Source organism: Chiloscyllium plagiosum, unplaced genomic scaffold (genome assembly GCF_037043375.1).
Source record: "Chiloscyllium plagiosum isolate Xiang-an unplaced genomic scaffold, Cpla_swu_hap1 HiC_scaffold_8, whole genome shotgun sequence".
Classification (NCBI taxonomy): domain Eukaryota; kingdom Metazoa; phylum Chordata; class Chondrichthyes; order Orectolobiformes; family Hemiscylliidae; genus Chiloscyllium; species Chiloscyllium plagiosum.
The window spans coordinates 98,651,798-98,666,042 of NW_028270146.1; the positions used below are offsets into that span (position 1 = coordinate 98,651,798).

The 14,245-nt window shown below is 41.0% G+C and overlaps 1 protein-coding gene across 3 annotated transcripts in view; it reads right to left on the minus strand.

The window, feature by feature from the left end:
- LOC122553855 (calpain-3) overlaps positions 1-12,602 on the minus strand; it is a 107,743-nt gene extending 95,141 nt beyond the window's left edge. For 2 of the 3 annotated variants that reach the window (XM_087990156.1, XM_043698285.2), the window contains exons 1-2: positions 12,517-12,602; positions 11,922-12,202 (exon numbers count right to left, since the gene is read on the minus strand). In XM_087990156.1, coding sequence (XP_087846282.1) covers positions 11,922-12,122 — 201 coding nt within the window. In that variant the 5' untranslated portion in view covers positions 12,123-12,202; positions 12,517-12,602. The remainder of the gene's footprint in view (positions 1-11,921; positions 12,203-12,516) is intronic. The other variant, XM_087990157.1, reaches the window with a different exon arrangement.
- Positions 12,603-14,245: the final 1,643 nt, after the last annotated feature.

Here is a 14,245-nt window from a genome sequence, read left to right on the forward strand (position 1 = left end):
TTAAAAGTGTTATTATGGAACAAACTTAGCTTCTGAAGCATTACATTCAAAGGACAGCTGGACTGGTGTGCATCAATTTGCGGAGGAATTGTCTGACCCAGCGCATTGGAGACAATGAAAAGAAAGTTTGACTTTCCAGTTATCATTCACACTCATTGCTGCTGCAAAATTTCTACTCATTAGGAGGCATCATTACCAAGTGAAGTTTTTGAATTCTGTTCAGCAGGGGATGGATATAGATTGTCTGACAATGAACAGTAACGTTGTGCTTTTAAAGAAGAAAACTGGAAAAAAAGGTAGAAGCAGTCATAAAGTAAGTGTCTGCGAGAATGATGCAATATGTATGTGTTGTATTAATGCTTGGTTTCAGACCAGGCAGGTAGTTTACCTTTAAGATAGTCAAATAATACAACGACACGTGGTGTTCCAGTATAAAGGCTCCCAATGTTGGCCTCGTTAGCAATTACGGTTGTAGAGGTGTTGTTGTAGTTGCAGTAACAGTAGTACACATGGTCTAGGTTCTTTGCTTAAGTCTGAGAGCATACCGCAATATAACAAAACTCTCTCCGAATCTTGTATATTTAAATAAGATCACCCTTAATTCTTCTAAATTGTTATGAGTAATGTCCTTAACCTGTTCAGCATTCTCAATAAATCAACCTCTTTATCCCATGTATCAGCCTGATGAATCTCTTCTGAACTACCTCTATTGCTACTGTCTTTTCTTAAATACACGGAACAAAACCATACACAGTATTCCAGATGCAACATCACGAATACTCTGTGTAGTTGCAACAAGACTTCCCTACTTTTAAACTCCAAAAACCGAGCAACAAAGGCCAATAATGTTCAAAACGGCAGCAGAGTGAGACAACTCCTGTCAGAGCTCCTCTGCTCACCAGTTCCTTTTCCCTTTCCTTTCATTTTTTACTCTCTTTGCAGCAGTTTGTCTCCCCCACTCCCCAATGTTTTAAACTACCCTAACTGGAGAACGGAAGTGAGATGAGTTGCTGCCGGAGCCCAGAGCAGCAGGACAGTGAGCACAGCCAGAGTCCTGGAGTGGGGAGCAAAGTGAGCCCCGAGCGGAGCAGGGCAAGCTTGGGCCGAGTCCCAGGCCAGAGCTCAGAGTGGCAGCAGATTGAGTCCTGGCTGGAGGCCAGTGCGTGGAGGCAGCATAGCCTTGTGTTCTGAAGTCCAGCGGGCACAGACTCATGTTGGAAAATGACTATAACATGAGTACTTTAAAGACACTTTCTCATTCTGGACTTTTAAACTCTGTATTCCCATGCTAATTCTCTTTTTACTATTCCAATTCTGTGACGATACTTAAAGTATCTGTACCTGGGTACCTTGTACCTAAGGTGGCGTTGAGAAGCAACATTACAAACTTTTCACTGCACTCATTCGAGTCCACGTGATAATAAAGGCTATTCTATTCTAACATTCCATTTGCTTTCTTACTTACTTCCTGACCCTACATGCTAACTTTTTGTATTTCTCGCATAAAAACACCCAGACCCCTCTGTGCTGTAATTTCTTTTAAATATCTCTTCAATTAAGTAACAATCTGCCTTTTGATTATTCCTGAATGAATGATTTATTTATTGTCATATATATCTAGGGAGATACAGTGAAAAGTATTCTGTCACCACAATCCAGCACCATTTTGAGGTAGAAGAAGAATAAAAGAAAGTACTTAAATAGAGTTCACTTTCATTGGCCGGGGTCCCAAACAAAGTTTCTGAGCTCACACCTTCCTACACTGAGCTCTATCTGCCATGTTTTTGCCTCCTGACAATATCCCCTTATTGATTCCTTATGTCCTCATCACAATGTCCTCTCTCTCACCAATTTTTGTAACGTCAGCAAATTGAGATGCATAATCCCCTCCCCCACTTCATCAATATAAAGAGTGAATCAACTTCTACAAAAGTATGATTCTCAGATCATTTAAGGACAGTGACTAATGAAACAAAGTGCAAAATGGTATGCACAGTCAGACCTAAAATTTGTAAAGTTAATATAGGGCGCAGCCTACAAATGTCACATTCCAAATTCTCAATGCCAACTTGTTTTCTCGCTTTCTCGGAAATATTCAACTTTGGAAAATGTCAGTGGTCTGATTACTATGTTTGCAGATGACACCAAAATTGGCAGAGTTGCAAATAGTGATGAAGACTGTCAAAGAACACAGCGGGATATAGATTGCAGATTTGGGCAGTGAAATGGCATGTGGAGTTTAATCCAAACAAATGCAAATTGATGCATTTTGGAAGATCAAACTCAGGTGTGTTTTATACAAAAAAATGGCAGAACCCTTTGGAGCATTAATATACAGAGGGACTTGGGTGTACAGGTCCACAGATCCCTGAAAGTGGCAACACAGGTGGATAAGGTGGTCAAGAACACATACAGCATGCTTGCCTTCATCGGCTGGAACATCGAAAAAGGAGTTGGTAAGCTATGTTATAGGTGAATAAAACTTTAGTTAGGCCACATTTGGAATATTGCATGGTGTTCTGGTCACTACAGTATCAGATGGATGCACTGGAGAGAGCTCAGAGAAGGTTTACCAGTATGTTGCCTGGTCTGGAGGGTTTTCGTTATGAAGAGAGGTTGGATAAACTCGAATTGTTTTCACTGGAAAGACAGAGGCTGAGAAGTAACCTGATAGAGGCCTACAAAATTACGAGAGGCATAGATAGAGTGGATAATTAGAGGCTTTTTCCCCAGGGTGGACAGGTTAACTACAAGAGGGCACAGTTTCAAAGAGAGAATGGGGGAAGGTTTCAGGGAAAATTGGTACAGGTTTGGTGGGCCGAAGGGCTGCTCCAGTGCTGTATTGTTTTTTGTTCTCTCAAATTCCAAAAGTGTTTGTGCAGTTTCAAGCCTAAGTGAGGTGATCTATTTGATGACTGCTTAAATGGACTGACAATAAACCATATAGTGGAATAGAACTTGGGAACAACCTCACACCACTGTAGCAATCATCCTGGTTACAGAGAATGCTGGCTTCAAGAGGAAATTCTGAGCTTAACCTTACATATATATTAGAAATTTTAAAACACAGTTAAAGCAATATTGGCAATGGCTACTGAGGTGATGCACTAGAAAACCTGTAAAATCATGTTTCCTATTCCAGAGAGAGTCACCATTTCATTCAAGAAGTACAGTAGAACACTAGTATCCACAACAGTATGACACATACCAAATTCTCTGTGTCTTTTTTTAAATTAATTCTTCGAAATGTGAGTGTCATAGATAGGTCAGTATTTATGTTCATCCCTAGTTGCTCTTGAGAATTTAAAGCATTCATAAATGAAGTGAGGCAACTCTCAAGGTACAAGAGTGCAATCATCTCCAAACTTATACTCTCAAAAGGCTGAATGCTGTTTGGTGAGATATAGTGATGATCTTTCAGAGACTTTAGAAATGACAACCAGGAAGCCCTTACCTCACAGTACTGAAGAAAAGTGAAGTGCAGTCACAAGTATTAGATCTTGTGACAGCTGGACGTGGGGTCCCATTATTTTCTCACAAGAATCCTGAAAGATCTGTCAGTCATTGGCCAGCTCCAGTTCTTGTAGTTCAGTGCACCTGTCATTTTCCTAATCTATCAGTGACACAACATAGAATAACGCCTGTGTCGTTTTTATGGGGTCTTACAACTTCTAATACTTCTGTCAGGTTCAATTCAAAATTTCCTCTCTATCTGCAACCAGGGCCTTTACTAAAAAGATTTAGAGTATTAATAAGCTATTCAAATTGGGGATCATTGAATACAATCTCAAATATTTCAGGCCATTGTAAGAGGAACATTTTTCAAATGCTTGAGTAGTAAAACAAAATTCCTTTCTATTTGAATAGCTGGATAGACAATTGGGAACAATCTGCTCACATAATAGTGATTAACAGCTTGGTGGGATAAGCTCCTCCCTCTCTCTGTTTCTGTCTTGCTGACTGTCCAGTGGTAAGTGGGTTGTGCCTGAGAAAGCAACAATGGCTACCACTTTCATTGAAACCAATCATTTTTAAGAGAGAGATTCACATTTCCAATTATTATCTAAAAGGTACACCAAAATCTTACATGTAAATTTTTTTGTAAAAATTGATGATAAAACACTGTTAACTAAACACTATCACCCTTTCACAGAATCATAGGAGTGGTTATGATGTAGAAGAAGGCGATTCAGCCCATCGTGCCTGCACTGGCTGGTTAAATAAATATCATTACCTCATGCAAATCTCCTGCTTCCTCCCCATAAGGTTGCACAATATTTTCACCCAATAATAATCATCCAATGTCCCCCTGAATGTCTTAATTGAAACTGATCCACCACACATCCAGGCAGTGCATTCCTGAACTATTCATGAATAAGAAAAGGATTTTTTTCACATTATCTTTGTTTCTTTTGCAGATCACTTTAAATTTACGTCCTCTTCTTCTTGTTCATTTTATGAGCAGGAACAATTTCTCCCTATCCTATCCAGTCCGCTCATGATTTTGGAAACCTCTATCAGACCTCCTTTTAGATTTCTTCTCTCCAAGGAGAACAGTTCCAACTTCTTCAGTCTACCCTTTTAATTTATAGACATAATGTGGAAGCAGGCCATTCAGCCCATCAAGTCCACACCGACATTCTGAAGGGCAAATCCAGGCTCTCCCTCCCTATCCCCAAAACCACACATTTTCAATGACTAATCCACCTAGCCTGCATATCCATGGACACTCTGAGCAATTTAGCACAGCCAACTACCCAACCTGCACATTTTTGGACTGTGAGAGGAAACCGAACCACCCAGAGGACACCCACACAGACACAGGGGAATGTGCAAACTCCACACCTGAAGGAGGAATCGATCCCGGGTCCCAGGTGTTGTGAGGCATGTATTAACCACCGTGGCCACCTCAATTGACATGACTCATTCCTGGAACCAGTCTAGTAATTTGCTTCTGCACTTTTTCCAATGCATTCACATCCTTCGTATAATTTTGTTCCCACAACTGCTAACAATACTACAGCTGAATCTAACAAATATTTTGTTAAAAGATAAGATTGGAAGAATTGCTTGTCAAAACTGACCGTGAAAGTTAATTCTGGGATTCAAAGTTATCCAACTAGGAAAGCAGAAGGGAAGTAACCCAAAAGAAACCAGAACCAACTGTGCACTTTTCCCTATTTTTTCTGTGGACAGTGCTTTCTGTGACAACTATAAAGGAGAAGGCCCGTTGTCTCCTAGTGTAAATACGTCTTCTTTTTGGTAAAACAATCTAAGCCTTTGCTTGATTCAAAACCATCCAAACTATGTTTAGGAAGACAGCAGAACAGGTCACATGACCTCCATAACTTAACCTAAATTTAGAAAAGAAGTCTCAAAAATTACCAAATAAATCTCAATTTTTAACCAAAGTTATCTATATTTTAGAAGTCAGAGCAATGACTTGAATAGTTTAAATGATTATTTAATGACTTCAACAGCTACAAAAATGAACTTATTTAGTTCCATTGTTACTATTTTTCATAACCAGGAAATATGGTAGATTGATAAATTTCACTGTCAAAATCTTAAGCTACTGAATAATTAGTTGTTGCCTGGACATTGTACCCTGTGTTTATACTGTACTTCTCAGTTTATTTTCTCTAAAGAGTAATGAACAAACATGGTGCCATATGGAATTTAGATTATCTCCACCAAGTGAAAGCTAGATTATGATCACCTTTTGCAACAATCAATGACTTGTAACTATAATGAGAATCACAATGATCTCCTGCACTAGCTAAAACAAGCCATTACATGGGATATGTTTGGGGTAGGCTAATTAGATCAGTCTATCTTTTTCTGCCAATCTTCTATGTACAGTAAGTTGACTGTTATCATCCCCAGATCATTATCATTCGAACTGAAACTGGGCAGTCAAAGGCACCTTTTGGATTATGGCGGGGAGATGTGAGTTCCATTTCTCAGACCGGCTGGTGAAACTAAAGCTGAAAGGATATGCAAAAACCTTAAAGCCAAGCCGTTAACATTCAATGTAATGCCACCAATGACAGCACACATTTTAAGTTATTATTATTGTCTCTCTTTCATTAGTAGAACTGGAAATGGCACAAATGATGCCTGGCTTTTTCCACTCTCCACTGTGCTCAAGAACAAGAAGGCATGCCCCCTTTAATGCAGCAGTTCTAACGGAAATTCTATTGGGGTTAGCGTGTGCGTGTTGACAATGGACAAAATTAGACTCAGCTGTTAATACCCCCACAGCTGAGTATCCTCCTGGCACTAGCTGCTTGAACATCAGCTGTGAAGAATGGCACACTTCCAGGAAAACTTACACTTTGGGAAATGAGAGAGAAAAACTTACATAAAAAAGCATTGCCAATGCTGAATTAAAATCAGAAAACGGTGGAGAAACTTGGCAGATCCGGCAACAGCTGTGGACAGAGGACCAGAGTTAATGTTTTGAGTCCGGTATGATTCTTCTTCCTGTTTGGAAAAAAAGTCATGTCAGACTCAAAATGTTAACTTTGAAATAACTTACCCAGGGAGTAGAAGTCTTGTGCAGATTGCCACTCTGGTGCTTTTTCTTTCAAAAGAAGTGAGCTCTGCATTTCTGAAAGAAGATTCTGTTTAGGTCTCCCTCAGAAATGTGAAGTAATATTTCCAAGTCTTCCAGTTCTTTAGTAGTGTGAACTTTCAGAGGAATACAAAGTGTGCCACCTTTTCAAAGCAGTTAGCTGCCGCATTCTGAAATGTAATGCTCCTGAAGGCCATTTTGACAGATGCATTCAAATTGTATGTACATAAGGTAAGTGTGATGTTGGGTTCTGGGAGGGTAGGATGCCAGATGGGTCGGAGTAAAAGATGCAAGGTGACAAAAGGGAGCAGGTAAGTGATGCGCTATCAGGGTCGGTGAAAGAAAAAAGAGCTGGTTTGGGGGTGAGGGTGATGGGTTCCAGCCTGGGGGTTTTGAGTCTGGTGATAGGAGGGGAATGGTTGGTTGGGTCTAGCAGGTGGCAGTCAGTTAACGGTCTGGGGTGTCTACGTGGTCCAGATTTGGTGTAGTTGGGGTGTGAGGTAGGTATGGGGTCCATTTAATATTTACTCGAGAGTTAGACTGTGAATTAAGATTTCTGGAGGAACCTTATTGGCAAGGCATTGCCAGCAGAAAATTCAATCTCCTGGGCAATGCTTTGAAGTACACTATGATGCCTGGCTTTTTCAACTCTTCATTGCGCCACATTCTCACAGGGTCCCCATGCACAACTCCCATCAACACTGGAATAACAAGCATCTGTCCAGGAGAATACTTGTCACTTTGTTTCCCTCTCCAAAGATGGTCCCAGATCTGCAGAGATACTCCAACACTTTCTGATTTTATTCCAAACCTATAAATGACTCCCAAAGATTGAAATTAATCAGAATAAGCAATCTTCAAAACAGCAACTGAAGGAATTGCAAAATAATCTCCAACTCAATGTCCTATTTTTGTGGTTGTAAATACAACATAATGGTTAGCGAGGTTATTGATAATTTCTAATTCCTCCTTTTATGGATCGTTTACATTCTGAATGCTCTAGGTACATTGACAGGAGTGCAGGGGATGGGAGATTTTTTTTGGGAGGGTCAGCAATTCTTCTCTGTAAATATTATCATGTAATCAGATTCAGAATTGAACTTGGACCATTGAAACAATGTAAGCAGAAATATTCAGAAAAAGGAAGTTAAGAGGCTGACTTGGCTGTTTGACTACAAAAACATTCCATGTTCCGTTACTGGCCAAAGGTCAGATTTTTGCCCTCACTGAAAGACAAGTGATTTAATTTTGTGTCCCTAATATACTATAAGGCCCTCTTTGTCAAACACAGAATGGCTATTGTGCTTATGTATTCATGTTAGGGATGTCATTTTTCACTTTTACTTTGCTGTCCTCCTTTTCAAACTTCCATGGTACAATGAGAAGTGCATTTACCATCTGAATATTGGTTTCATAATGATAACCATGGTAGATATCATCAATTGTTGTAAAAAAAAACCCATCTGGTTTACTCGTAATCTTTACAGAAAGAAATCTGCCGTCCTTACTTGGTCTAGCCTGCATATGACTCCAGACCCAAGCAACATGGTCAACTCTTACCTGCCCCCTTAAAAGACTCAGCAAACCATACCCACATCCCACAAAAGAATAAGAAAATAAATGAGTTAGTGCTGATTGTAGGTAAACTAGGTTTCTAAGGTAGCCTAGAACGGATCCAGACATTGTTTGATGCATGGTGGTTCAGTGAATGAGGAAGTGAGATACCTAATAACATTGCATGGACTCTGCACCAACTCATCACTCCATCAGCTTGTACAGCCTCACATTTTAAGTACAGGATGGAAAACACAGGCTTAAAATAACTCAAGGGGGAGATTTCTGGATGCCATGGGTGCCTTGACTGATGGATGGAAGGCTATGTTATGAACCAATCAGTTGGTTAAATGGACATTAGCGCAGCTTTCACACTATCAGGATGTCGGCTATAAGTGGGAGGAGGTGGTTTCACCTGTCATGAGCAACGAGTAATCAGAAGCTGCCAACTTTTCTGCTCAATACTGCCACCATAAGAATTAATCGTACATTTGAAGGCCTCATTTAGGGTCAGGGTAAAAAGGCTGTCCATGGGCCAGAGACATAAATGGGATGAAAGTGAGAATGTGAGAGGGAACAACCCCTAATGCCCCACCCCACCTCCCATCACCCAACTGCCACCCTGTCCGACTAAATGTTCTCCCTTCCTCCAAACATGCAACAGGGCAGAGTATAACTATCCAAAGTATAGAATACTGAGCGTGTGGACCAGGCTCCCAAAAACAGCAACTAAGGTTGAAACTACTTCAGAAAAGAAGTTGGATTCAATGTCTGATGGGGATGGGACTGGCAGTTACAGGGATAGGTGCTGCACTGCCCAATGGAATTAATGGGTAAGGGAAATGTATTTGTAGAGGGCAACAAGCCAGTATAATTTAAAGTAGTTAAAGCCTTATTCAGAATTCTGCTGGTCATTGAGTATTCTGGCATCCTCCACATGGCCAATACAAGCCCTTCAGCTTCACCACTCCATGACACCTGACAATACAAATGTGCATCGAAAATTATGAATAAACTTAATATGGACTGAATTATAAATAAAACATCGTTTATCATATTTTATTACAATTGAACAATAACTGTGCTTCACGTGCTCAAAAAAGTGGCTTATAAATTTACCCAATTGTATCACAGCAATCTACTCTCAGTACGTAAATACCAAAACAGTGAATAGTTCAATTGGAGTATTTTCTCAGCAAAAACAATCTGAGCTGGCTTTACACACCATCTGAATGTTTTTGTCATTATATTCTTATTTCCACGCTAACATTCAAAAATATTGGTTGAGGTGTTAGCTCTTAAAGTGTTAATGCTTAGGAGGACAACACAAAAGATTACATGGACGTGAGTGGGAAGTCAGCTCTGGATCGCAAAGGAAGTGGGCCTAACATCTAAGTTTCATGATGAGTAACAACGTTGATGATACCAATGTAACTCATATGGGAAATAATTTGTATAAAACCCCTAAAGACATGTGTGAGACATTCATAGAGGGACTAAGCCAGACTGCAGATACTGAGAGTCTATATGGGCACTGTGGTACAAGAAAACCTCATAAGTACAAGCACTGCACAGCTATTAAAGAGGAATGTCCAATCTGTAAAATAATAGGTCACTGGTAGAAGATATACAGATATAGTGTATATGACAAAGGTGCAGAACAGCAATGACAATAAACTACTGGGGAGTGTTTATTCCCATTTCAATGGGAATCCATCAACTGATAAGAAGGTGATTTTTGTGATCTTGACTACAATTTATCAACAACTCAAATGGATCAATTTTAGCTGCTGCTTTCTGAATCCTAACAAGTGGGAGAATATTTCATAGATTCCCTATGGTGTGAAAGCAGGCCATTTGACCCATCAAATCCACACTGACCCTCTGAAGATCAATGCAAAAAGACCCAGCCCCATACCCAAAAACCCTGCATTTCCCAAGGTTAACCCACCTAGCCTGTACATCCCTGAACACTTCAGGACAATTTAGCATGGCCAATCCACCTAACCTGTATATCTTTGGACTGCGGGAGGAAACCGGAGCACCCAATGGAAACTCACACAGACACAGGGAGAATGTGCAAATTCCACACAGTCAGTCATCCAAGGATAGAATCAACCAAGGTTCCTGGCACCATGAAGCAGCAATGCTAGCCACTGAGCCACCGTGCCACCTTAATGGAGGGATTAAAATTTCACACCCTAACCCTATTTTTAAATAGGGTCCTTTTTGTGATTAAAGCACAGAGTTCACGTATAGAGTGGGCTCCCACAAAAGGCAAGCAGGAACCTATTTGATGTACAGTACTTAAATTTTACTGGCAAAGGCCTGTGTAGTGGGATTTTCAGCCACTGAGCCAAGGCAGAAGTTTCCAGCTGCCCAAAGTAAGCAGTCTTATTGGCATTCTTGGGGGACAGGAAGTGAATGAGTACTCTAACCAAACTACTCAATGAACTCCCCTAGCTTTCCCTGCTCTCAGTCACTACCTGAAGATGGTGCTCTCTTCCTGACTGTAATCCCTTGACAGCATTGTTCCCTCCTAACAACAAACCAGTCAATGTGGCCTGTTGCCAGAGAGAATCAGTCCTGTAGCATATCAATTATGAATCAGTTACTAGCAGAGACTCTATATCGAGCCACACAGTCTGACCATAAAAACAGATGGGTGTTAAAATGTGGAACCACAATGTAGCCGACTGCTGAGCTTACAAGGTTGCATGGTGATCACTTTGAGACATTTAAGATCCTGACAGAGCTTGACAGATTAGATGCTGGAAGAATATTTCCCCTGTGGGAGAGGCTATAACTAGGGGACACTAGATTTCCAATTTAAGATGAGATGAAGATTTTTTTTCTCTGAAAGGAAAGTACATCCTCAGAAATCTCTTTCCCAGAGAACAGTCAAAGTAGGGTCCATTGAATATTTTTCAGGTAAAGCTAGAGACATCCTTCATTAACAAGGGAGTTAGTAGTAATCAGGTGTTGTGGAAATGTTGAGCTGAGGCCACAATCATAGTCATAGAGATGTACGGCATGGAAACAGACCCTTCGGTCCAACCCATCCATGCCGACCAGATATCCCAACCCAGTCTAGTCCCACGTGCCAGCACCCGGCCCATATCCCTCCAAACACTTCCTATTCATATACCCATCCAAATGCCTCTTAAATGTTGCAATTGTACCAGCGTCCATCACTTCCTCTGGCAGCTCATTCCATACACGGACCACCTTCCATGTGAAAAGGTTGCCCTGTAGGTCTCTTTTATATCTTTCCCCTCTCACCCTAGACCTATGCCTTCCAGTTCTAGACTCCCCAACCCCAGGGAAAAGATTTTGCCTATTTACCCTATCCATGAAACCCGATCAGACATGACCTTATTGAATGGCAAAGCAGGCTCAAATGGCCAACCCCTACTCCTAATTTGTATGTTTGTAACAAGCCAGCGCAAAATTTCACAGCAATCATATTGAAATTCATCCAAATATATTAAAAAGAATGAAAAAAGAGAACAGGAGTAATAGACCAGGGAAATATTGCAAACCAGTACAAGGAAAGATCATAAGAAATAGGAACAGGAGACTGTTCCACTGGCTGATCCAATATTCCTCACATCCACTTTCCCACACATTCCCCATATCACTCGATTCCCGACTTGATCAACAACCTATCAATCTCAGTCATAAACATACACAAGGAGCATGAATCCCAACTCTCCATCACACAACAATCAGCCAGTCTAAATGTAACCCACAGCCTGAGCTACTATATAATAAACAGTATGTCACTCACTGGGGGTCTTTTCCATTCCAACTTGAAAGGGACAGCCACAGAGTAAAAAAGTGAGGACTCGTTAGCAGGGAATTCGTCATCTTCAAACAAGACACCTTTTCTCAGGCACTCGTCCTTCAACTGCTGAAAGACTTCGCTCTTGTCACATTTAATGTGCTTGTTACGGTTGATGATAGGATACAATGCTGCTTTGCCCAACATTTTGGTTGACTCTGGACTGGTGGTGATTACTGCACTGAATTGATGACATGAGGCACGGTAACAATCACACTGTTTCAAAACTGCAGTAAAAAAGAGATCTATTAATAAGAGAAAAATACACAGGGTGCAGACACAGGAAGGAAACTATTTGATTTCATAGAACAGAGAAACAGGTTCCTTTTACAACTTATACACATAAGCAAAACATTTCAATCAGTTTCTTTGAGGTAAAAGGCAGAAGTCATTTGGATAGGCTGCTCCACCAAACAACACCTCTGCGTGGCACAGGGACTTCCAGATTCCTCACAAGGTTCAATGTTTTGTATAATCACAAAACTTCTTCACAGTTTTCCACATTGAAATAAAAATCAATCATCGACTCGTAGAATGATACCTTTGTTGAACTTTCCAGAATTGGCCTTGGCTCTGTCCCCGTGTCATTCTCTCTCAGCCTTCCCGGCTGTTCTGGTCTCAATGCAGAAGTGAAACCAGCAAGATCAAACACTAAAAATAGTCTTAGACAGGCTGTAGCTTGTGGCCACTATATTTGTTTCTGCAGGCTCCTTATACAGGGACACAAATACTCAGACACATACTCAGTGTTCATTTATCATTTTTTTTCCTGTTTTTAACAACTTTTCTTCTTCCTCGTGAATGTGTTGTGGTTACAGTATAACAGTAACTGGCAAATGCACATTTCTTTTAAGCAAGGATCAGTTAGGAACCTTTTCATTTTACTCAGTAATTGAGCTTAATAGTGGGATGGATGAGAGGATAAGTGTAGTGGAAAAGAGGGTATGAGCATGAATGGGGAGGTAGTAGGGTGAGCAATACAGTTATGAGAATAATGGGTGATGGATGAGTGCAGTGGGTAAGAGGTTGGGTGGAATAGATGAGGGGTTAAAGGGGTGAGTGATGGATAAAAGGGGTGAAAGGAGTGCCTGAGGGTGAGCCCACTCGGCACGGGGTGGAAGGGTGTCAGAGTATGATATTGGTGGTGACAGGGGATTGAGACAGCTGTCAAAGGGTGAGCGGGATGAGTGAGGAGAGATTGAATAGATTAGTCAAATGGGCAGTGGATTAGACAGGTGGACTGGAATGAGTAGATTGGGCTTGGAGGATGTGTGTAGTGGGTAGAAATAGGAATCAGGTGGGTACAAGAGTGAATGCAGAAGTTCAAATCAGCTGCCAAGTTCTGTTAGTTCAGTGGAATCTCACATAGTGTCACTCACTGAGGCATGTCAGGCACACGTTTACACTTTATCATTGATTCCCACTCTGACTTATTTTATTCACTGACTCAGACTTTCACTTAGTGCGTCTCATTGTCATTCAGTAACTTATTCTCCTACCATCACACTATTATTCTCATGTTAACTTACTCTCAATCTCACATAATTGCAATTTCATTCACTCATGTCTTCAATCGCTACTCATATTCTCAGTCACTTTCACAGAATCATTTACTCACTCCTGCCTTCTCTCAGTATCTCATCACTTTTAGAATCACAGTAATTTACTCCTTTATTGTTGTTCGCCCATTCTCCACAGTCTCATTGTCTCTTAGTCACTCCCATATTCAATCACTCAGTCTGGCCAGGGTGGAAAGAGGCTCTCGCCCACTGGTAGCAGAATTAGTGGGGATCCCTGCCAGTTCAGTATGGGAAGCCCAATAGAATCAAGTATCCTTCAGGCACTTACATGGCAATAGATAAGCCTTGCCTGCATTTGACGATCCTGATGGCAGAAGTCCCAGAGAGAGCTGCACAACTCCTGATGCCACTAGCATCAGCACGAGTGGTGGCTGCTGCTGGAACTGCATCCACCTGGACAAAAAGTGAGAGAAGGTAGAATGGGGTTTGCCAGGATGGAGGAGTGTTACAGACAAGGCAGGGTTTGGCTTTCAGTGACTGGTATCCTCAATGTGGCACAAAATGGGTTCTCAAGAAAGAGATAGCTATAGTTCTTAGGACCAAAGGGATCAAGAGATATATGGAGAAAGCAGAAAATAGGGTACTGAGTTGGATAATCAACCATGATCATCTTGAATGGCAGAGCAGGCTCCTGCTTTGTTTCTATGGTGCCCCCTTTTCTATGTGGCCCAATATTTAATTAGGTTGGCT